The sequence below is a fragment of the Desmodus rotundus genome, chromosome 7 (genome assembly GCF_022682495.2).
Source record: "Desmodus rotundus isolate HL8 chromosome 7, HLdesRot8A.1, whole genome shotgun sequence".
Classification (NCBI taxonomy): domain Eukaryota; kingdom Metazoa; phylum Chordata; class Mammalia; order Chiroptera; family Phyllostomidae; genus Desmodus; species Desmodus rotundus.
This window is the reverse complement of record NC_071393.1, coordinates 82,785,325-82,811,270: the sequence shown is the minus strand read 5'-3', so window position 1 is coordinate 82,811,270 and position 25,946 is coordinate 82,785,325. Positions and strand designations below refer to the sequence as shown.

The window sequence follows — 25,946 nt, the reverse complement described above, 5'->3', positions numbered from 1 at the left end:
AGAAACACTTGAAGGAAAAGAAATGGCTGGCTGCAACTGCCCTCGCATCTTCCAAAAACAGGAGTAGTGTACCACAGGAGTGCGGGGAGACAAGTGAAAAACCCAAAAATAAGAGAAAGCAAAAGCTCCAGAAGGCTCCTCAGGAGAACACAATGGAAGACCCACCTGTCTCGCTACCCAAACCCCAAGAAAAGAAATCTTTTCCCAAGGAGAAGCTGGCTAGTAGTGATCTTGAGGAGACAACTGGCAGCGGAAATCTTCCCCCAAAGAGGAACCAGCAGTTAGTGACCCTCAAGAAGCAGGAAACAAGAGTGTCCCCAAGGAAAAGAGGAAATTCTCTTCAAGGAGGAGCCACTCAGCAGCAGACCAGAAGACGCTGCTGAAAGCAAGGGCAGCAGCTCCAAGAAAAAGAAAAAGCTCCAAAAACTCTCCCAGGAAGATCAGAATGGACAGTGGTACCCTGGTGGGGTACAACCACCCATAGTGACCTACCACCTACACCCCAATAAAAACAAAATTACGAGAAACAAAAAGAAGGGAACTGGGCCCTGGCTCAGTAGCACAGCTGGTTAGAGCATTGTCCAGATACACCAAGGTTGTGGGTTTGATCCCCAGTCAGGGAACATACAAGAATCAACCAATGAATGCATACATGAGTGGAACACACTGATGTTTCTCTCTCTCTAATTACTAAATAAAATTTTTTTTAAAAGAAGGGAACTGACTTTAATTAAAGGAAAACCTACGAAGTTAACTGAACCTAAAAAGACAATTCGTATATTAAAATGTGCTATAAAATGTCTTTACTCTGTTCTAAAAAAAAAGTTGACTTTACAACTTTATGAGCTAAACAAAGAGAGTCTTAACTAATTAATAATCAACTAAGGCAGGAGTGGGCAAACTACCACTAAATGCAGCCCTCAGTCTGTTTTTGCAAGCCTGTAAACTGAGAATGGGTTTTACATTTTTAAATTGAGATGTAATTGACATATATTACTTTCAGGTGTATAATTACATTTTTTTACAGGTTGTAGAGACAAAACAAAACAAACAAAAACACAAAGGAAAATCTGTGACAGAAACTTACGTGACTTACAAAACCTAAAATATTTACTATCTGAACCCCTTTTCAGTAAAAGTTTGCCAAACCCTAAACTAATGTGACAATCCTAAGCAAGAGTTAAAATTATGATGTTCCATTTTCTATGGAACTGACATATTTGCCTTCACGTATTCCTGTCATTCAGAACTCCCTTGCTATCAAATTTTTAGTATAAAAAACTTCTCATTACTCTCCTAAAATCTAAACTTGTATATAGAGATTATCATAAGATTTCTGGAAAGCTATTCTAGGTAAAAATTAATAGTTTAAAAAATGTATTTACCAGTCAACTTAGGTATAAATTAGCTGAAAATGAATTTAATAGGTTTTTTGATTATTTTCCCATATAGAACTAAGTGTCTTTATTCTCCAACTCTGCAAAAATCTGAATGTAAGTCCATGAGTGAAAAAGCAGCGTTCTGCTGTCTTCCCTCTACAGTGGCTAAACGAAAAGCACTTCTGAGGGTTTCTAAACATAAAAACATAATGTGGAACCTTATTTACTTTTCTGGAGCAACCTAGGTTCTAACCAAAATAACATCAAGAAAAAATTACCAAATTAAAAATTTAATAACATTCTACCATCTGTGACACCATGGATTTATCATAAACACTTTGGGTTGGAACATGCACAGAGAAGTTCTACTGCTATCTTATCCTTCAGACTAGACTTCAGTTTTAAGTAAGTTACGTCTCTACCTACTGACAGCACTCTGGCAGAGAGGTGGAGGCACTGCCCCACAGGGTACAAGTCCAGGTTCTCTGCTCGCTCTGCCCGCTTTGACACTTTGAGAGGAGGGAATCCTGGCTTCTCACGGGTGGGACAGCAAGTACCTGCTGACACTGTCCTGCCTGGGAGAGGGAGGAGTGCCTCATTACTGCTCCCTATGCTGCCTCCACTGACACTGAAGGGGTGGCCTTAGCATCCCTGAGCAGTGATGAAAGCCCTGACTCTCCACTAGCTTCTTCTAACAACTACTCAGCAAGGAGGGGGAGGGGTACCTTGTTACTACCTCTCCCAGATAATGTGAAATACAGGCTTCCCACATCATCTCTACTGACAGTACAAGGGAGGGTACCCCTATTAACACATGGCAGGGATGAAATTCTTGCTCCCCTCTTGGGTTTCTCTGCCACCAGCCCACCAGAAGGGTTGGGGCGCCTCCCTATACCTGGTGAGGGTGGAAATCTAGGCTCTCCACTAAGTGGGTAGATCCATAGTTTTTTCTGTACGGTGCTTGGCTGGAATAGAGGGGCTATTCTCTAAACGTTTTCCATATTACTAGTTTGCTCTTTTCTTCTTGGGTTATTTTGTCTGCACATGTTGGCATTTCCAGGTTGCTGACTCCCCAATACCCAGTTTGGAGAATGTGAGGCAAGAAAAGAGCTCAGGGCACTCACTGTGGTGTTGCGCCTTGTGTCCCAAGGTCCCTAACCCACCTACTTTCATTTCTCCGCCTTTCAGACTCTTACATTTATTTTACATTTAATGTCCAGGGTTTTTAGGAATACTTAGTATGAAAAAAAGGGAAAGGTACTTCCATCTACTTCTGATGGTTCTGTCCCTTGTACTCCATTTTATATAATTCTCCCAATTTATTACTTTACTAAAAATTTCATTCTCATCTTCTCAGTACCCTGCTGAAAAAATCTTCCACACCTCCAGATTTATACAGTATGAGGTCCAAACTCATTTGGCTGCCATGCAAAGACCTCTATATCACAGCCTTTCCACTGCCGTCACTATGAATGGTCCACTCAGGCTAGTGAGTCAATGCTCTCTGAAAGTGTTCTAAACATCTCCACTTCTGCACCTTTTCTCATGTTGCCTCTTCCTAGAACTCCCCTCAGCTTCCCTCTGGCCGTCCAAATCCTACCCATCTTACAGAGTCCTATTACATCAGTAAGTCACAGTGATCACTACCATCTCAGAACTCCTGCCATACGTACTTCCTGTACCACCCCTTTGCGTTCTGCCTTATACTGGTACTGTGCTTTCATAATTAAGTTACCTCTTCCATTACATTATAAATTCCTGAACGCCAAAAATTACATTTTATACTTCTTCATATTCTCTACATCACTTTATACAATGCCTGGCACATAGCAAATACTCAATAAATGTCTGTGATGTGATTTATTTCTTGATTTGACAAGAAAGTTATAATAATGGAACTTTCATAAAAATACAGTTTAGGAAGTATTAAGACTAAAACTCAATCAGATAGATAACTGACAGAAGTAAAATAACTTTACCTTCCTTCCATTCAATTAAGACATATTACTCATTGATTAACCCAGTGCCAGATACTGGGATATGCTGGCGAATAAGACAGACACAGTCCCTTCCCTTATAAAGTTTATAATTTAAAATTTGCATTTTTAAGCAATAAAATATTTATGTAAGGATTACTAGAGAATATTCTACTATTGATAAAATCAGTGTTACCTATAAACTATATCGATACAAATATGGGATAAAAGCAACAATGATGAAAAGGTGAACAAAGGAAACTAAAGGACAGAAGCCATCAGGTTCCTGCGGCAGAGCGAAACACTGCACTGACAGCCTACGACGGAACCGGCCACTGGTGGTGACTGGTGCCAGCAATCTGAGTAAGCGGAGGGCGTCCTAGGGGAAAGTACTTCATCGGGTATACAGTATTCTCCAAACCAAAAGGAACAGGTAACAGTGGTCATCTCCAGAAAGGGGAACTGGGTGGTGGGTGATAAGGATCAAAGGGACACTTACTGTTCACTGTATACCCTTTTGTACTTTTTGAATTTTGAACCATGTGCATATATTACCTATTCAAAAAAATAAAAAAATTAAAACTGAAATGCAATTTAAAAAAATTTCTACAAGAAAAACAAGATTCTTAACTAATTTTAAACAGAAGTCCTCGAGAGCCTTTCAAACTTTTTTCCTCGACACTGACTATATCTCAAAACTTTTTGAATTACTTTAGCTGCCTACCAAAACTCTGATGCTTCTCTGGACCTTCTGACAGCTCTAGCCAAACCACCTGCCTCAGAAAAGGTCATCCTCATCTCTGGCCCCTTACTGTTCTCATTACATAGCAGGATCCTACATAGTATCAACTGTTCTTATACTATACACTCATAAGGGCAGGGGCTGTGTCTACCTTATTCCTCCTTTAATCTCCCACCCTTAACATGGAGGAATGTAAGTCAATCAACTCTCCTCTAGCTATATCTAGTTTACAAATCAAGGTTTTGTTTTGTAGGCATTCAATAAATACTGGCTAAACAATGAATAAACCACTCTTACTGCCTTTAATCACCATTTACACATACAAAATATAAATCTATCCTTTTAAATTTACTAACCCAATTCAATACCATTTGTATTATTTTTCGTGTTCTAGTTTTATGCGTGAAATCCTTCCTCCTACTTCCTATTGCATCTTTGTCAAGCACTTTTATTACAATTAAACTAGTTCAATTTCTGCCCTCTACCCTACATTTCTACAACCATTGCTTTTAAAGATCCACGGTTTACCAGTATCTAAGAGAACCAGTAATGCTCTTCACAGTACTTCACCAGATTCAGAAATGACTTATCTGAGTTGCCTCTCTCAATGCCTTTTCTACTACTCTCCACCACATGCAAAATTCAAACTGTTTTACTTCTATCTTGTAAATATCTCCAAATAACCCAATTTCTTCACAGAGCTTCCTCAGACTGATAGATAAAGAACTAATCGTTCCTCCCTCTGGCCATTTATATTAGAAGTATTTTTGGTTACTTTTCTGAGTTCTCTACTCTCCTCCCCCAATTTATTCTTGTCTATCACTAAATTACTTTTTCAAGTTGTATAAAATTATATACAAAGACCTGTCTCTTCATAAAATAGTATGCTATTATTCTACATATATATCCTATATATCCTTATCTATATCATACTCACCTTTCAATTGTGTTCAAAATATCACTTTTTCATAAACACCTTCTTTGTCCCCCCCCTCTCCTAAGACTAGCTGCTATATTCTCCCACAGCACCCTGTAATTCTCCTTTATAACATTTACAGCACCTGGCCCTTTGCACTTACCTAGTCTTTGAGCTCAGTGATAACACTGTTTTATTCACAGCTGTATTCCAAGTATCTTGCACAGGGCCCGACAAGTAAGAGAAAGCTAAGAAATATCTGACAACTAGTTGACTAATTGATGTATTTAAGAACTGTCTTATTAAGTATGGAACAGGCCTACTAAGTTAATAAACATTTTCAATAAAGCGATAATTTCTCTTAAAAATAAAGTATTAAAAGAGAGACAAATGTAATAATGAAATTAGGTCAACACTTAAGAGAATGCCATAATTTCAAATTATTTCTATTAGTTATTCAATGCTTCCATTGAAAAATAATAACCCAAAGAATCACCTTAAAAATTGACATATAAAATTCTATTGGAATGTGTAGTATTCTAACACAGATTCAGCTACACTACTGAAAAATACTGCTAGTCATTAAAGTAGTATTTACACATTACCTACCATATGTGACATTGTGATTTAACTCGGCTCTTCGTAAGGATTCATCAAGAACATCATACATTAATTCACTTGTTCTGTTTAAAAGATATTTTATTTGCATTAGAATTATAGTATTATAACCCAATGAAACATAGTTTTTCAAACTTCTCTCTCTTTAAAACTGAGGATCTACAGAAAAGAAGTAAAAAAATTTCTTTTTATGAAGCTATGGGAATTTCACTTCTTAAAGATTCCATTTGCTCTTTTTCATGAGTTTCACTTCCTGCTTCATCAAAGTGGACTAGTCAGTGAAAATAAACATAAGTCAAGCAACTCTGTCCTCACCTGCATTTGTAAATCAGGTTTTATTCCATTGAACACACTATCTTTTATAATTTTCTTTATAATAAAACATTTCTGCCTGTTTCAAATTACTACAGTAATACCTCACATATCCAGATTATTCCAGACAGTACATTATCTGTATTTAAGCCACATAATTTTTTTAAGTTTTAAAGTATCCAAATACTACTCTATGAGTAGCACTGAGTTCTTCAGAAAGAAAACTTTATCTTTCACTTATATTAAATATGTGAAATATAAGAAAATACCATTCCTATGGCTTTATGATCACAGATTACTGTTACAATAACTGGGTTGAGGTAGATACTGTAAGGAAATGCAGTGCTTTACAGAGTCGTAGCATTCATCCTCCTGCCTAGAAAAGGCCTCTCCACGATGCCAATGCTAAAACTATGGCTTCTCAGCTGGTATTTTTGTATGTTTTACAAATTCAAAAAACATTAATAGAAATAAAAACTGCCTCAACATAGAATACACACAATAGTCTTGCAGAGAAAGTAAACTGTAAAGCAAACAAGCAAAAAGATTAAATTAACAATGAAATACTACACAGCAGTGAAAGAGAAGAAACTTTTACAGTTTGCAACAACATGGATAGAAGTGGAGAATATTATGCTAAGTGAATTAAGCCAGTCAGTGAAAGGCAAATACCACATGATCTCACTTATATGTGAAATCTAATGAACACAATAAACTGAGGAACCAAATAGTCACAGAAGCTTACAGACACGAAACAGACTGACAGCTGCTGGAGTTGAAGGTAAGCGCTCTCTTAGTCACCTTTGCATGTATTCTCCAAATTCATCCATGAAAGAAGGAAGGAAGATAAGAGTTAGTGCATTTAGTATATTCACTAAAAGCCTCAAAGTTACTTCACTTCCTCTCTCTCCAAAAATCAATAAACACATCCTCAGGTGAAGATTAAAAAAAAAAGTTACTTCACTTTCTGACAATATATGATGTCATTAAATCTTTTGAGACCGGTAAGGTCTAGATGCATTACTATGAAATTTGTGGTTTTAAAAGAGAATCCCAGTGAACTCCAACTAGAGCTCCACAATAAGATAGGCTGGGTTACATAAAATAAATATAGTTAGGACAAACATTTCTAATGTGTGTGTGTCTTCTCCATCACATCCAGGTTTTCACTGTAGGTTTCAATCAGGGGTTGAGGTTCATAAACACAGAAAAATGTAAATAGCCATACCAAGTGCTACAGCCCAGTTAGCATTTATCAGGAGCTCATGGGCAATGGATGCTGGCATGACACTGACAAGGCATTACTAGAAGCAACAGCCTAGAGGCCAATCCCCTCATAAAACTAGGCTAAGAATTAGAATATGGATGAATCCTACTGCATAAAAGAGAACCATACCACATAAAGTCAGAACAATGGTCAGCAGATATTTTGTTAAGACAGAAATACTTTAGAGACTCAAGCCATGGTCCTTGCTCTCAAAGGAACTAGCTGGACTTGCTATTGAACAGTTCAGAAAAAAGTTAAAAATAAAAATAATGTGTGTACACATGCATATACGGAGAATGAGCAAATGCAAATAATTAATGAATCTAGGTAAAAGCCAAAGAGAGCTCCTTGTACTATTCTTAGAACTTTCCTATAAGTTTGAAAATCTACAGGCAAAATGAAAAGCTACAAATATATATATATATATAATTGGAAAGACATCCATAAAAAGTTTAATATAAATTATTGGCTGAAAGAGTAATTCAGACAAATAAATTACCGTATTTTTTAGACTATAAGATGCACTTCACCCCACCCCAAATTTGGGAAGAAAATAGGGTTGCGTCTTATAGTTCAAATGTAGCTTACTTGGCTCGCGGCGGGGGGCCAGTGGTGGAGAGGGACTTTGGGGTTCCCCCCCCTATTTTCCTCCTCTAAAACCTAGGTACATCTTATGGTCTGGTGTGTCTCATAGTCCGAAAAACATGGTAAGAAGGTAAAGCGTTCACATCCAACTAGAGCAAAACTCAGCAAGCTATAGTTTGAAGGCCTCATCCAGCTGATTGTCTATTTTTGTATGGTCGCTGGCTATGAATGGCTTTTACATTTTTAAATGGTTGGGGGAAAAAATCAAAATAATAACATTTCACAACACAGAAACTGTATGAGATTCAAGTTTTAATGTCCACGAAAAGTTTTTCTTTATTAGCTGTGTTCATTTATCTATGTACTGTCTACGGCTGTTTTGGAGCTATACAGCAGCAGAGCTGAAAGGCTGCAGCAGACAACATAGAGCTCACAAAGCCTAAATATTTATTATCTGGCCCTTGACAGAAAAAGTTTCCCAACCCCTCAACTGGAATGGCTAAGAAAGCTTCACAGAAGATATAAAGCTTCAGAGGGACATTTCACCTTGAGTGGGATTTAGATAAGCAGAGAGCCGGGATTACCCCAGCAACCTGAATCTATATACTTCTTTTTTTTTTATAGACTTCTTATAAAGTGGGTTATATAAAGTGATTTATTTATCACTGGGAAGCCAACTAAGCATTGGGAGAATCTGGCTTATCTTAAAACCTCCAGGTGACTATAGCCTAAGGCTATCACACTTACTTAGTTTACCTTTGATCATCTTTCCCTAGAAGTCCTAGTATTCTCAAGAGCTGAATTTGTAACCATGGTGCTGGGACGCTGTGGTAATTGAAATCTACTGGGAGCTTTCCTCCAACCACTTGCTTCAAAATTGTTACAAAACTCCCAGTCAAGTCTTTATATCCAGATGAATTCTCCTACATTCAAAAAACAAAACAAAAAAACAAAAAAGCTTCTCTGTTAAAAATCATGTCTTAATACATGTAAAATAGAGTTGGTTCAAGTGCCATATAGAATCTAACTTAATACATACAACTTAGAAGTTTCTCCCACGATGAAACTGCTCTGGCTACTAGATCCAAAGCTGAATCATCCACCTTTCCCTACTTGTTCCCACACACAGTATAATCACATTTCAAACGTTCTTATAATTACATCTTATATAGAACCTTTAATAGTCAATACCAGCAATTAAATCAAAAAGTAAAATGAACTGGCATACTGAAAAAGGGCTATAATTATCTCTAGTTTTGATGAAAGTTTAGGCCTGTCTGCAATCTCTGAACTTTGTTTGCAAAAGACTTCTCATGTAAATGAGCTAAATTTGTTCTGGGAGGAACAGCAGAGAACACACCCAGGACTACTCAAACATTTAAATCCTCCAAAATCAGTGAATCTGTCTACTAAAACCTAATTTACCCTATAATATTTAAATATGTTCGTGTTTCTGAATGAGTGCACCTTGATTATCTGACTAATCTCTCAGACTGGGGAAATTAAATACACATTCCTCAAAATGAAGATTCATCATTGTAATTTTTATTATACAATAGATCAAGGACAAATTTTTAGAAAGGAAGTAATAGCTCTTTCCAAGTTTAGTAAATGTTAGAGAAAAAATAGGATTTAATATCAAATATCTATTTGTATCATACTACTTTGGAACACAATGCATAAAAGTGAAGATACCTTCAGTTCTATAATTTTAAATCAAATTTAACAGCATATTCCATTTTGTTATGAGGTACTCACGAGATCTCTCACAAATGTGTACTTAGATAGAAAGGATTTCCAGCAATACACTGGGGTTGAATTAGTATAAACCCATGTCACCATTCAGAAAAAAATTTTTTTTACTATACCACTCACCCTCCTAGCTTTTCTAACACAGTATCAGTGTACAGCATCGACGCTGCAGTCTACCTCTTGCACAACCCTAAGGGCTGTCCTCATTTCCATAAGGGGTATGCATCATCCTATGAGGCTGTACAAAAGACAGTTACTGCATGAAAAACCACAAATCTGCAAATATCAATCGCCTTCCTACCTACCATTTTTCTATGTTTCTTGAGTAACATGAAGAAATTTTAGGCATTAAAAAATAAAGTTTAATTCTGTCATGTGCCTACAACTCATGTTATCAACAACTTGCAAAAATTACTAATTATAAGTGAGTAATACAAACTTAAAATGTTAAGCATGTGACTGAAAAATCTGAGGTTTTTAAATTCCATAATTATATTCCGTAAGTAGTTGTCTGCCAGCTACTTAGAACCTGTTGAAATGTCCAACTTACCTTAATCATCCTGTGGTATATGTGCAGGGAAGCAGCCATGACCCCAACATCTCTGTCACAAAGTGCCTTCCGAAACTTGATGTGGATATGTTGTACTTGATTAGGAGCAATGAGATGGAATTTGTATAAAGCCAGAACAGCTTTTCTTCGTATTATCTCCCTAAAGACAAAAAATGAAATCTAAACAAACCATCTGAATTGTCAGGCATTTAATCTGAACAGATTATGGATCAACTGATTTCAATATATTAGCTATCACCTTAATATAAAAAGAAAAAATTATACATTTATTATTAATTTATTTTAATCTACCAAATTATAAAAAGCGGTATCTCTAGGAGGTAAGATGTCAAGAGACTTTAACTGCCCATGTTATATATTTATCTAATTATAGAATTTCTTGTTAACAGGCATGTATTACTTTTGAAAAAAGAACAAACAAGAAAAATAAATAAATTCGTTACCGTAATTCCCTAATTCCATTTTTGAAAGCCCCATCTCCAGCAATTGGGAAAAGAATCAACAGTAAGCTTAAACCAGTAAAGGGTAATTACAGCTAGTAACATTGAAGAACTTTTTTTATTAGTGTTAAAAGTCTCTCTAACATTCTAGCATTTTATGTATATTTTTTATATCATGAATGAGCATCCTCCAAATATTTTAAGGGGGCAGGGAAGTACAGGATTCACAGTTAACAATGTTACTCCTCTCCTTGCCCAGGTCTTGTTTCAAAAACCTCATTGCAATAAGGAGGAAAGCGCAGATGTCTAGCATACAAGAAGTAAAAATAGAGTTCCTATCCTATCTATGTTCATAATATAGTTTCCAAGAGTATATATTCCTTATTATTCTCTCTCATGCCATTTCTACACAACTCATATTCAGACTATGCTGGCATTGCTCAGAGCAGCAGCAAATGTCACAAAAGTATTTACTTTTACTTTTATGTATTGCTATTACTTAAAATCATATAATATCAAAATTGAAATTACTCAGTGCCACCCTCTGTGTTCTACTTAAGGATATCTTTCATAAAATTCCTAACAAATGGTTCTCTAGCTTCTGCTAAATTCCATTAACAAGCAACTTACTATCTTCTAGGCAAACTATACCGTGATACAAAATTATTTTCACATAGAAAGAATTAACAACAAATTTGCCATTGGTATTAATACTATGGTGACTGTAAATGACATCCTATGTATAGCTCTTGGGTATTATTAACCAGTATAGGTTCTGGGGAAGAACAGGTAAACGAGGTCAGGAAGAACAAACTCTGAACAGGCTAAGGAATACATGTCCCTCAGTGGCGGCACTAACACACATTGTCAAGAGCACTGTTCGGGCTCTAAGTCTGGCATGCTGAAATACAGCCAAAATTCAAAGTCAAGTCCACCCCCTGTACCTGTAGCTCTGTCCCGTATTCTTTAGCCCTTCGCTCTATGACATGGAATTAGAGCTAGCCTTAACTGCAGAAACAGAGCTTCAAAATTCTAACTTGTAGAAAACAGGAGTCCAGGATTTGAAATTAGAGTAGATGGGAAGCAATGAGGAAAAAATTGAAAGGGTAAAGAGGAAGCAAAAAGAAAAAAAAAATTCTCAGAAAAATTTCTCACAGAGTCAGCAAATATGATTACCACAAAAGAATGGTGGTATGAAAATTTCATATAAAAATATCCTCTGCTATGATCAGATCACCCTGCAATTATCTAAGAAAAGCTATTATTTTATCTCCAATAATTAATTATCAATACTCATCATTTGTTCAAAATGCAGACTTGACATAACAAAACACTGCAACAAGTCTGAGCTTTAAAGGTCACAAAGTTAAGGGGTGTGTTCAAAAACAAAATAATTCAAGTGCAGTGAAAAAATAAGCCAAGCATTAAGGAGTTAAAGAACCTTATGAGGTAAGATTATCAAAATACTACAAGTTAAGGTTCATTAGGATATATTCTAAAACAGAATTTGAATGCTGCAGTTTTAATAAAAAAGCATCCCCAATACAGGGAAGATCTGTGCATTGATAATACTTGAATTATTTCCCAAATGTTTTCCATTATTTCACTTCATCCTCAAAACAACTTTGTGAGTATCATGACTTCAACCAACCCCACACAGCCAAGGGAAAACCTGAACCACACTGGTTAGTGGTACAAGTGGGAGGAAAGCCAAGGGTTCCTGACACTGACCTCCTCAGTTTCACCTTAGAGAGCTGCCTAATATTCTTCTAAACCCATGTAAAAATAAGGACGGTGTTATTTGGGATTTTTGCATTTTATCTGACAAAGAATATGCTCTACCTTGGTAGCATTTAGTTATAATCAATTTTTGTGTATAAATGTTTGTTTTGAAATATATAGTATATACACCTATCCCAAAAGAATTTACTTACTTAGAATGTTGAAGTTTATCTTCTATTAATGGAAGAACAGCTGGAATCATTTCTCGAGGGAAAATCTGGCTGACAATAGTGAGGGCCATGCATACTTCCACCAGGTTAGTGCTCTGCAAGTCCTGACGTGATTATAAAGTACAGGAACGATTCAGTGTGAATTCTGAAGTTCGGGGCAGCGAGCTCAACACTGCAATGGTCCCACATACTTCACGGTTTTCTGCTAACTTTATTTTATAGGAATATCCCTGTTTCATTCGACTTGACAGAGTCAACAGAGAAACACAGCAGAAATCAACTAATCCGAAAGGAAACTGTATTCTGCCCTGACACTGGCCAAAGCAGTCTCCTTTCTAACAGCTTTTAAAACTTCTCTAAACTAATAACAAACTAATTTTACAAATTTTTCCTGTTAATCAATATTATCTATGGAAGTTTAAAAGGAAGTAATCCTCAAATACATACAATAAAATGCATGCATTCATACATACTTACACATGAACAAATTTTATAAATCATTCTAATAGGAGCTGAATATATATTTTTGAAAGTCTGGAAAAATTAAAGCTACTAGTAACTTTAGTAGAGTATATGACTTAAAATTCAGGAAGTACTACACACACACACACACACACACAGAAAGACTGACACAAGATAAACATGAAAAAGCTCAACAGTTCAATTATACTTTATTACCAACTTTGACTAAAAATTTAACAGAAAAAATACTGTGAGTATGGATTAAATTGTGTTTTTATTATCTGTACATTCCAGTTACCCAATTACACTCTAGTCTCCTTTAAAATGACTTTTAGAATTTAAAACACTGAAATTATTCAGTTTACAGCTATACTCCTTTAGAACAGATCCTAGAGAAAGAGACAACAGTATGGAAACGCACTGACCTGAGTCTGGAGACCTGAGTTCTAAGTCTAACGCTGCTTTTTCAAATGAAACAGTAGCAGCAGCAATAGTGACTACTACTTTACACAGTGTTGCATCTGACCCTCACAAGTTGGTTAAGTTCTATTATCAGCCCCATTTCGCACATACAGAAACTGATTTAAAAGATCTGTCTAAGCCCATTCTGTAAGCCTACCTTCCTCCAAAAATATCTAATTCAGTATGATTGGGGAAACACGTCAGATGCCTGCAGAAATAATTTAAGACTTCATGATAACCAACACACAATAGAGTACCTTTACAACTGTGTTCACAAGAAGAAGCAACAGTTCATGACTCTCATGTAGAAATAGAGAAACTGCCAAATAACCTGTAAAATTTGAGGGGAAAAGTCTCATTATAATGTTTCCCAAGAAGTTAACAAAGCAATAATATATTCTAAAATTTAAGTATCAAAGATACTAGTTGCAGGTAAATATGAAATATCAACTGCAAAATATGAGCTTCAAAACCTTTATTAAGGAAGATTTCAGTTGCTCTTCATCCTGAAATCTTTCTGAATTTATATTTCACGGGATATACCTAAAACGGAAAACAGGCTATGTGTACCCACTTAAAGTTACAAATGACATTAGGACATATATGTCTTCTATGTTCTGTGCAAATCTTTACACAATCAAGGAAAACATTTTCTATCCGGTAGCCAAACACAGAATTACTTAAAAACTAACAGCTACTATAAGCAGTAATGAGTTACCGGCTAGTTGTGGTTTTGAATGAGCTACCACCTCAAACCAAGCCATATGATGTAAATCATATACTAGCAATACCTTATTTTTCAATATACTGTTGAATGAGTAACAGTTGTTGAGGAAAAAACCTGTCTACTCCATTAAATGTACTAACTTAAATAAGCATTGTTATTTCGGTAACATTAGAACATAAAAAAAGTTCACTTAGGATTGAGGAAATACATTAACACTAAGACAAATGCCAGGTACATGGAATACAGATGCTTCCTGTCATTTTCCTGCCACCCTTCACATTGATAACATTCGTTAGACAGTTCCTGTGAGTCAAGTACACTGCAAGCCTCACCTCATTTAATCCTCACAACAACCCTAAGGAAGCCCCAAAAGGGCAACTGCCAGGGTCTCTGTCTAGTGCTTGGTGGAGCCAGGGCTCAAACCAGCCAGCAGTTCCTGTCTTTAACCCTTAAGTCGTTCCTGTTTTTAACCCTCAGGCTGTTCTGTCTCTCCATAGTGCCTACCCTGAGGCCCTTTCCCTGAACCCCATCTTCATTGTGTTTCGTTCTTTTCAATTCTTTCATTAGGGATTTTAATGTTAACTATCCCCCTCATTACTCATCATCCACACTGTCTGTGTGTGTTGGGGAACATGGGGAAAATGTAGAAAGTTCCTGTTCTCACAACCAAGCAGCAGTGTGACCCATTGTAACATCTTCACCGAGGTCGGAAGAGTGCTATTACTCTCACAATCGTGAAAGGGAAAAAAGAACTAACCAGGTCCAAGAAAGAGATGAGAAAAACCCTGGAGAGCATTAAATCAGAAGTTAGGTCTTATCAGGTTGCTAAGAACTCATCTGTTCAGCTAAGTTATCAATCACCCACACCCAATATCAAAGTATAAGATCAACAAACTAATCCAAATATCATCTCAATGAAACTTTCATTCTATGTTACAAAAAGAAAAAATTCCTGTTTTGATAATCAGGAAACAGAGAAAAAGATATTCTGTGACAAAAAAAAAAAGAAAATGGTTTCAGGAAAACAAAGAATAACGACTATGATTAGAGTGTATTTGCTATGACTAAGAGTGAGGTGTAGCATAAGAATACAGGCTTTGACTCAAAGAAACCTGGGCTCGCATGATGGCCCCACCATTCATTAGCTCTGTGACCTGGGACAAGTGACTTGACCTTTCTTAGCCTCAGTTTTCTCCTCTGTGAAATGAAATACTATCTCACAAGATAAAGCACCTAACACAATGCCTGACTTAGTGGGTACTGAAATTCATTTATTTAACAATATTAATATGAAAAATCAGAAGACATTCTTCATGAGAGAAAGCACCGAAACTAGCCTTAGTAATCTCAGGATAGTTAATGAGGTAACAGTACCAGGAGGAAGGCATGTAAAAGGTTTAAATGCTGTCATAAAAAACAACCTCCACTCGTTAGTTAGCACACGTGAAGAACATCCGATACCTGCAGGTGTATGTCACTCTAGTTGGCAATATTTTCTTAAGGAAGATCATGAATCTCAGTAAAAATTGCTGTGAAGTCTCCTTTAAGATTAGCCTCCATAATTATAAAATAACACATGTACAAGGTTATTCATTACAACATTATTTATAAGAGAAAAAAATAAAAAACAATGCATATGTCCACTAATAGGTACCTGGTTAAAAAAACGATGATATGCCCATCGACCCAATGAAAATTGTGTAGAAGTATGAAAATGTCAAAATAAGGTGTAAAACAGTCTATATAGTATGCTATCTTTTGTGTAAGAGAATGTGTGTATATACCTATGCATTTGCTTCTTTTTTTTAAAGAAACCAAAGAAAGATTAATCGGAAACTAATGAAAATAGTTACTTATGGGGAAGAGGCAGACTAAGTAGAGGGCCTAGATGTGAACGTGAGACTTCTCTGATTATACCGATAAAAACGTCTTAACTTTTGAACCATGTAACACTTCATGTATTTTAAAAAGAAAATTAAACTGAAAATGAAAAAAAAAATACATGAAATTCTAAGAAGAATACAGAAACAGTTGTACAAAATAGCTATACCACCAACCATCTTAATATTTACTGACTATCTAGTGTTGTCAAAATTTCCTGCCTTTAGGGACCTTAGAATTAGTTTGGGAGCTAAAACATTAACATATGAAAAGACAACACGATAAGGTAACAGATGGCGGGAGCCACCTGAATCAAGTCAAACTTGATTTGAAGCACGAAAAGGGAGAGACAGGATGCCAGAGGACATTCTACTCAGAGGGAATAAAACAAGCCTAGAATTGGAAGAGTATTTTGGGTGGAGTGAGGTTCAACAAGTCTGAGAATCTTTACTAAGACATCTGCCACTCCCACCCCACCATCTGACCGCACAAGTCAGTGTAACTTGTGAAGAATGCTGGTCCTTGACAACAGGACACTATCAACTCCTTTCAAAGGAGAGCGTGTCCTAATCCTGTATTATTCTGAAGTGTCTTGGGATTCTGATTTAAAGCTGAATCTATATGAGTAAAAGATTTAAATCGCTGAAAGGACTTTTCCTAACAGTGCTAAAGTTTGATTATAGAGACAAAATTTTTAAAAAGATGCTTCTAATTCTTACAGCTAACATTTGTGAAACTAAGAACAGGATATTTAAAATTATTCAAGTCAAGCCCCAGCCAGGTGGCTCAGTTGGTTGGAAGGTTGTCACATACACCAAAAGGTTGCAGGGCCGATTCCCGGTCAGGGCACATACCTAGGTTGCAGGTTCTATCCCTAGTCTGAGTATAGGGGAAGCAACCTATCATATTTCTCTCTCTCTGTCTCTCTCCCCCCTCCTGTCTCGCTAAAAATCAATAAACATATGCTCAGGTAAGTATTAAAATTATTCTAATCAATTTCAGTTTTATTCTATAAACATTTTCTGATCATTAAATTGATAGACATTTTTTAATTAGCTTTACTGAGGCATATATAATTTGCATATAAGAAAATTCACCCATTTTCCTTTTTTTTTAAGATTTTATTTTTTATTTTCAAAGAGAAGGCGAGGGAAATATAAAGAGAGGGAGAGATACATCAATGTGAGAGAGAAACAATGCTCATGCCCCAACTGGGACCTGAACCTGCAACCCAGGCACGCTCCCACGCTGGGAATCGACCCAGTGACGCCCCGCTTTGCAGGACAATGCCCATTTCACTAAGCCACACCAGTTGAGGCTCACCCATTTTAGGTGTATAGTTTAATGAATTTTGACAAATATATACAGTCATTGAACCACCATTGCAAGACCAGGCAATTTATAATCTTCTCTATAACTTTAATCTTCTCTATGAATCAGGAAAACTGACTTTATTTATAACCTTTGAGTTTTTGAAGTACTATTACCTTTTTAAAGCTTTGGAAACTACTAGGCAATGTTCTAAAAAACATAATATATGCCCACCATAATTCATTTTATATAGTAGCTAGAACTTGAAGGACAACATTAAGTCTTAAATACACACATACCTAAAGTCTTAAATACATACATACCTACTCTTTTCTCTAAAAGGTTTCCTTGTTGTGCCAACTTGATTGCATGTATGTAGCCAAAGGAAGCATCATATCCAAGCATTTCACAATATATAAGTCTCACCATACACTCCTTCATCATTTTCTGAAAAGCAAAATATCCAGTAACTGTATAAATAAATGGAATGTTTTTAATTTTTTTATTATGTTGTAATCATTTAACAGGAGAGAATCATTTAATCCTGGTACTGGGAGAGGGGGGAATATGTATATATATATATGTATATATATATATATATATGTATATATATTTAAAAAGAAACCATAGGAAAACCTTAGGGGAATAAGATTTAATTCAGGCCACTTGTGTTTAAAGTAATACAAGTTAATTCATTAGCATGATAAGACTACTAAGTACTGAGAAAACAAGTTGATACAATAAGATCCTGGAAGTCACCCTTCAGAGAAGGCTTCTCTTTTCACTCCTTTTCACTAGGAGTGAAATTGTTCATTCAAGCCATTAAGTATCAACCCTGACTTAGTAATACTTACCTCAGAGTTTTTCAAAAGTCATTATTATGAACTTAAAATTATATTACATACATTGTTATTCTCTTATTTTTAGAAAAGTACATTCCCCATTGCAGGAATTCTCTTTACAATTCTCCAACAAACTCATCCAACCTCTTCATGACCACCTCGGGGACACACTACTCTGTAAAGTACGTCCAGAGTTGGATGGCCACATCTATAAAATCTTCCTTCCTAACTTCTATTGTCTCAGTTCTGCTCTCACCAGTTTGCCTGGCAGTAAGAGAAATTATATTTATTGATGCCAATTACAGAAGACAGAAATTTAACAAAGTAAAAAGAGGTAAACTGTTTCGGCTTAACATTGTTTTTTAAACAGCTGAAGTTAATTTAATTTTTTTACCCTCACCCAAGGACATTTCTTCATTTAGAAAAGAGAGGAAGGGGGAAAAAAAGAGAGAAACATCAACTGGTTGCCTCTTGTAAGCTCCCTAACTGGGATCAAACCTGCAGCCCAGGCATGTGCCCTGACTGGGAATGCAACCCACAACCTTTCAGTGTACAGGTCAACGCTCCAAACAACTGAGCCACACTGGCCAGGGCTGCTTAACATTTCTATCAAGTACCATGAAGCACAATAATTTTATACACGTGCACACGCACACACACACACAGATATAACAGATTAGTTATGCTTTGAGTTTCATCCGCCCACGTATCATTGTGATCATAAAAGGAAATACATAGATTCCCTCAGACTTTACAAGTGTTATTCATGAACATGCACGTACGCACGCAAAGTGATCTGTTGGGAACCGCCCTGCCTGGTTTCAGAAGCTGTAACCCCCATGGCTAAGGCTGAGTGAGAGACCTTGGGACCCTAAGCCACTGAGGAGACAAAGCTTATCTCCCTGCAGGAGCACTGCCTCCGCCCACTTTACTTCACCCTGCTTGGCCCCCAGTGCATGACCCATTAGCCAATGACAGGTAAGATTCCTCAAGGGAGGGACAACCTAAAACAGGCACGATCATGAGATGGCCCTCAGGGAAGGACTTGGGGGGCTACAGAAAAAAGGGTGGTAGACCCTCATCCCTCAGCTTTGACATGGCCTGAGCCCTCATTCTGTCTGCTAGAAGTCTCCTAATCTCTTGGCTGCCTTACTTCCCCTGCCTGACTTAAGCCTGAAACAATGACAGAGGGTGGTGCAGTCCTGTGCTGGAAAGGGCAGGTTCCCTGGAGCGATCAGGCCTAAGAAAGAATGCATAAAATCCTGTAAAACCTGCTTTGCTAATACCCTCAATTTTCTGATAAGGGTCCAAGCATGAAATGAGTTTGTTTCCCAAAGTTTTATAGCCCTTTAGCTAACTGACCCTGACTCAGAATAAGCCCTCATAGTTCTTTGAATGTTATCTATTGTTTGATCCTTACTGCCTGACAATGATTGATGAGCTTTACCTGTATTCCTGTGCAAATTGAACCCAACAAAAGCCCACTGAGGAAAAGGCTCTTGTTCTTTCTCCTTTGAGAGATCAGCCACCTTTCCTCCCCAAGCAGATCATGTCTTGGTAGAGTTATTCTTATTCGTGGCGGGCGGGGGGCAGGGGGCACCCCCATGGGCATAGCCCCCCAACAGTGATCACCCAATATTTTTATTAGAGGAGGAGGGAGGACATTCACACAATGACTTACAGAAGGCACTCACTAAATCTTTGCTGAATAAATATTGCTTGGAAAAATCTCATTATGTGAAACCACATTAAAGTTAGGAAAGAAAAAAAAAAACCTAGGTCTTAATCTAACTATTTAGGGACAGTCCTACAAATGACCTGTATGTCGCAGCCACTCATTAAAAAGTTGATGAAATGAATGTTGTTTGAAAAATCTAATTATATTAAACCAATTTTAAAAACTGGATTCTACCCTGGCTGGTGTGGCTCAGTGGATTGAGTGCCGACCTGCCAACCAAAGGGTCGCTGGTTCAATTCCCAGTCAGGGCACATGCCTGGGTTGCAGGCTAGGTCCCCAGTAGGGGGCACGTGAGAGGCAAGCACACATTGATGTTTCTCTTCCTCTCTTTCTCCCTTCCCCTCTCTCTCAAAATAAATAAATAAAATCTTTTTAAAAAAAAAAAAACTGGATTCTGATTAGCTACTGGGCAATAACACACTTAGTTTTACAGCAAGAAAACCATTTTTTTTAATTTTGTCAGTCAGTCAACCTATACTCCAAGATGTATAACAGTAAAATGAGATCTACAATATGTCAATTCGGGTCTGAAAACATTTTTTTTTAAATCCTCACCTGAGGATATGTTTATTGATTTCTTTTTTCTGAGAAAGAGAAAGGTGGGGAGAGAGAGAGAGAAACACAATGTGAGCGAGAAACACTGATGGGCTGCGTCCCCTATGTGCCCAGAGTGGGGATCGAACCTTCAACCTTTTGGTGTATGGGATGATGTTCCAATTAACTGAGCCACCTGGCCATGGCTGAAAATATTATTTTAAATGATATATACTCACCTTTCCCCAGTGTACATTAAAACAGTAAGATCAGCACTGGGGTCCCAGGAGCACTGCCGCATTTATGTCATTACCATCACGTTGGCACCAAGTTGACACGAGCCAAGCAAGTCTTGCTCAGTGTAACAAGTCAACAATAAAAGGCTCAAGTTAATGTCTGACTTGCTGCCATCCATAACTGACTGTGAATATGATAAATTGGACTTTAGCAAGAGATCGATCAGATGTCACTATGGAGTCCACAGTGGACCAGATCTGCAATCCCAATGTGCTGGCACTGACTGTGCAAACTCACCAGTGTGGTTGTGGGAGCAGAGACGGTCGCTTTCAGATTGCTCAGTTCCTGCTGGATTAACTTCTCCTCCTCCTGTAAAGAGTATTAAATGTATGAATAAACTCTCATAAAACAGTATTTTTTAAAAGAAAAGTTATAATATTTTAATAAAAGCAGCATTATTTTAAAGGAAAATTATAAAAATTATGTGCTCAGATTTGCCTAAAGGCATTTCTCCAATCCTCAGAATCATTCCTGGAAAGAATAAATGTTTCCAGTCTAACCCGCCTTCCTCTTTTCTTCACTCAGTTACTGTCTCCTTAATGACATTTCAACAGGAACCGATTTTTTAAAAAAATTAATGGTGGGGAAAAAGAAAAGAAAATCTTCAGATACTGGCCCACAATAAGGTTCTCACCTCACACGTTTCCCTTAAAATTAAAAAGTCTTCATAGAAAAGGAAAACAGGGTAAGACGGCAGAAACGGAGGTCGGTCTGTTTCCCTTACACTATATTCTTCTTCCCTATCCTTTCCTCCTTATTCCTTACAACCTTGCTCTCACCTCCCATCTCTGTCTAACACACAATAAATACACCAAGGTGCTCACTTCTACTCTCTGCATTGTATTTTACCTCCTTAAAAGCACTTGAAAACTGGCCTCATGTTCGGCTAACATAACGCTATCATTAAACCATACACATTGAATCAGCAGATGTCCAGTAGGAGGCTAATCCAGAACTACTGGTAAAGGAATGCCACGTACAGATACCTTATACACAGTTTCAAACTGCGATTTGGAATAAAAAATATTTTTTTAATTTCATTCATTATCTCATAAAAATTAGCAAAGGATAAAACATTAAGACAAACAATAAGTTCACAAATAATAAACTTTGTGCAGCAGACCCTCCCCAGTACAGCATCATCTTATCTCAGTTTTAAAAGAACATTTTAAACACTTAGAGCACCTTCTTTGTCTTTTCTTCTCTCCTGGCACTTACTAGATCGTATATTGCTTTTACCTCCCTCAAGCCCAAGATGAATGACCAACTCCCTGCGAAAATGTGGTTTTCTGTTTCCTCAGTGTCTACCACATAACCTCTTCCAAATATACCTTCTGAACCAATTACGACATGATTCTTTTAAAGATACGAGTTCCTTGAAGTTTTGAATCAGGATCTTACACAACCTGTGCAGCTACCAAAAGTCTGTGGGAACTTAATAACTTGCGAAATAACTGCTCATTTTCAAAGCCCATTTGAGGCAGTGACTTAATCTGCAAATTTTACATTGTGGAGGAATTATGCTTTTTTCTTTGCCCTACCCACCGGTCTAACTAAAGACCTCCATCTCCCCGAAAATATTCGACAACAGGTGCAGAGGTCAGGGTCTGGCCCGGTGTGTGACATTTAACAGTTGAAAGAACTGGGGGAGAGGAAGAACCTGAGCAAGGAAAGAAACTTTGTAGAAGGTAAACGCTGACACTTCTATCGAGCTAGTATTGCCACACGCTTGAGGTCCTATCTGTTCCTCACAACCACCTATGAACTTTGTATTGGTACTTTCCCACTCCAACGCTCAGGAAATAATGGAGGTTCAAAAGTTAGAGATCTGCCCGCAGATCATGGGGGTCAGTGTCAGGGCCAACTGTGGAAACCCGGCCTCCCAGTTGTCAGTCCGGGCGGGAAAGTGACGCTTCCAGACAGACTCAAAGATGGACCGACAGGCACGCAGTCCCTGAGCACCGTGGTGGGGCCACCCCGCAGGCTCGCGGTGGGGCCAGGGCCTCGCAGCGCGGGGTGCCTCCCGGGGCGTCCCCGACCTCCCTCCCGGCCGGCAGGCTCTTACGTGCTTGGACGTGAGCGCTGTGATGCCGCGGATGAGGCCGCCCAGGCGCGAGGAGAAGGACGCCCTGGCGGCCGTGGGCCCGCCACCCCCTTGGTTCTGCAGGAAGAGTCCGGGCAACGCCGTCAGCGTCTTCTCCACTATGTCGCTCATCGCCGCCACCAGCGCCCACGCTCCGGCCGCCGCCCGGCTTCATGCCCGGCTGCTGCCTCGCCACCTGCCCGGCCTCCGTACGCACTTCCTGTTTGTTTGAAGAAGAAATCTTTATTCGTGTCCCGCGTGGACAAGCACAACGTAGTTCTCAGCAGAGGCCACAGGAGGGCGCGAGAGTCCGCGATGGTGGGAGAGGCCGCTGAACAGCGGGCGCTTAAGGTCGACTTGAGAAGGAGTAGAAGAACTTAAGGGACAGGACCGGTTTCAAGGGCATCCCGGTCCGGCGCATCTCTGAGTCGGTCCTCCTGAGGTGGTCACTCGGACCTGTCCCTCTTACACTCCCTCCTCCAAGGTTTCCCTTTCCATTTAGCCGCCTCCGCGCTGCCGAGACCCCGTCGAAAAGTGCCGATTTCGGGCCCCCATTCGGCCACCGCTCACTGTCTGAGGGGCCACAGGCAATCTGCCACCTCCCTCCATCCGCCACACCTCGAAGAACCAGAGCGTGCGGGCTGGCGCCGCGCAGACCCACGCGCTGCGCTGCCCGGGGCCTGGTGGTTTTGAACGACTGCACAGCTGGCCTGCGGCTGCCTCCTGCGGGGTCAAAGCGCGCTGCGTAGGGGCGACTTGCAGCCGCGGCTGCCGCTCATCCACCCCGTTCTCCTGGGATTTGGGAAACAGCCGGGATGGGAAGTGGTCGCACCGCCAGCCCCTGTCCCGCCCCCCCCCTACTCGGCGGGGGGCAGTTTACAGGTCACCCCCTGGAGTGGACCACCTGGCCCCGCGGATGCGGGAGGATGGGTGTGCCTGTCCTGCCCTCTCCCGGGCGCCGTTCTTCCCGCTGTAGAGCTGATCACGGCGCCACCCCATAAATACTTACCTTGCTATGGAGAGGAAATCCACTGCTGCCACCCCAGTTTCTACCCAGAACAGAAACCAGCACAGCGGCTCTCAAAGTGTGGTGCGGGGACGTCCGCGGGGGCCCGAGAGCCTTCCCGGGGCCCACGAAGTCAAAACTGTGCTCGTGCCACTTAAACGTTATCCGTTGTTTTTACTCGCATCTTCGGGGAAGTGTCCGGGAAAGTTTTCAAGAGTATAAATAACATACAACCGCTCTGTTGGCGGGTGGAATGTGTGCGTGAGTACTGTTGTGTTTTCTCTTCTGGGGTTTGGAACTTACTTTGTGCGTTTCCAGGGATTAACTCACTTTGTGTCCAGTGCTTCTAGCGTGTTCTTATGAGCTATCTTCACTTGCACGTAATCTCTGGAACCTCTTCAATCGTCCAACAGATGGTCGCCCTTGTACCTATGTAGAAACACAAGAAAAAGGTACGTTTTGTTGATTTGCTTTACGAGAAAGAATACCCTTAAATTTATTGAAAACTTTTCTAAATATTTAAATTTTATCTAAAACTGTTATTCTTCTAGACATTAATATTTTATTCTAAAATAAAATGTTTATGAGTTTTGAAAAATTTTAGGATCGTTCATTGCCTTACAAAGGGGAGGTTAGAAGACTTGCTTCCTCAACCCTCCCACATCTAAAGATGCTGAAGAAGATGATACTGATTGGTATCAGTATCAGAAGGATTCTCTCACTGGGGTAAAGGGGGGAATCTGGGTGAAACCGCAAATAAGTAAGGAAAGCATAACAAGAGCTCCTTTCTTTTCCTTGGCTTTCAAGATGCTAATAATTCACTTTATCTTGTCTTATTCAACAGAACATTTTCAAATACTATTTTGGTGCCAACTGAGGCATCATTTTGAGATCTCAGTTTAAAGGAAAGGCAATATAAAATGTTAGACATGATAAGATCTTGAAAATCCAAAGCTTTTTTGCTACCACTTTTCAAACTAGAAATGAAAAACCCTCTGCAGCATCTTCCAGGTTAAGTCAGTGTATTGCACTGGCTCGAGAAGGGCCTAGACCGGCTGAGACACTACTAAAGCCTGTGCATGAATCAGTGAATGCCTGGTGTGGAAAAGACAGGCAAAGAAATCACAGCAGTGCTACTGTCCAAAGATGCAGTCGCTCACCACCTCGGGAATCAGTTTCAAACACAAAGACTGAGTTACCGTCTCATCTTCAGAATTATTCTGCCTTCCAGATGGACGACAATTATATAATTATAGATTTGGCTAGGCTTACTCTTTGCTTGTATCTGTCCAGTGTCAGCACCAACTACTACTTGAAGAAGACCTTTCATATAAGTTCTTGGCCCTAAACACAGGGGTGCAGAAATAAAGCATTGAACAATTTTTTTTTTTATCTCTTAGTTTATCCTGGAACAACTACACTATTTGCTCTAACGGTATGAAAACCACTGGCACCTTGACACAAACCAAGGCAGGGGCTCCAAACTGTACTCTTTCCCACCACACACTCACATTTAAAAAAAAAAAACTCCAGTTTCACCAAAGAGTATCTTTAATGAAACAGTAAGAATTCTTAATTTTATTAAATCTCGATCCTTGAGTACATTTCTTTTAAAACTGTCTGTGAAAAATGGAAAGGACGCATGGAGCAGTTCTGATGCACAACGAAGGTTTTTCAAGGAAAATACTGGTGCAGTTGTTTGACTTGAAAGCTGGACCAGCCACTTTTCTTCCTGCAACATGATTTTCAATTGAAATAATGGTTAACTAACAGTGGTTTTCTTGAAAATGGACAGCCAGCCTGCACTTCAAGAAAAAGAGATGATGGCATTTGTTGCCACTGATAAAATTCAAGCTTTCACATGGAAATTAGAATTTTAGAAAATGTGTATCTACCACTAGGAATTTGATAATTTTCCAATGTGCAAGAACTGTTCTGATAAGATTGGTGGGGATATTAATGAATGTTATTATTTTATGATGTACAATTAAGTATGTTAACATTTGGAAGATCTGTATAACTCAGTGAATCAATATTTTCCGAATGATCAATGTATGATGTTATAAAATTATGCACGGACTGAATATCCATTG

The 25,946-nt window shown here is 38.7% G+C and overlaps 1 protein-coding gene across 2 annotated transcripts in view; it reads right to left on the bottom strand.

Moving 5' to 3' along the window:
- The window catches only part of AP4E1 (adaptor related protein complex 4 subunit epsilon 1), a 57,828-nt gene extending 34,684 nt beyond the window's left edge, over positions 1-23,144 (bottom strand). Inside the window, exons 1-8 of one of the 2 annotated variants that reach the window (XM_024567710.3) lie at positions 22,830-23,114; positions 21,002-21,073; positions 17,677-17,800; positions 13,692-13,765; positions 12,493-12,614; positions 10,098-10,257; positions 8,552-8,718; positions 5,623-5,696 (exon numbers count right to left, since the gene is read on the bottom strand). In XM_024567710.3, the coding sequence (XP_024423478.1) occupies positions 5,623-5,696; positions 8,552-8,718; positions 10,098-10,257; positions 12,493-12,614; positions 13,692-13,765; positions 17,677-17,800; positions 21,002-21,073; positions 22,830-22,979 (943 nt within the window). In that variant the 5' untranslated portion in view covers positions 22,980-23,114. Of the gene's footprint in view, positions 1-5,622; positions 5,697-8,551; positions 8,719-10,097; positions 10,258-12,492; positions 12,615-13,691; positions 13,766-17,676; positions 17,801-21,001; positions 21,074-22,829 lie in introns of both variants that reach the window. The other variant, XM_045201516.2, reaches the window with a different exon arrangement.
- Positions 23,145-25,946: the final 2,802 nt, after the last annotated feature.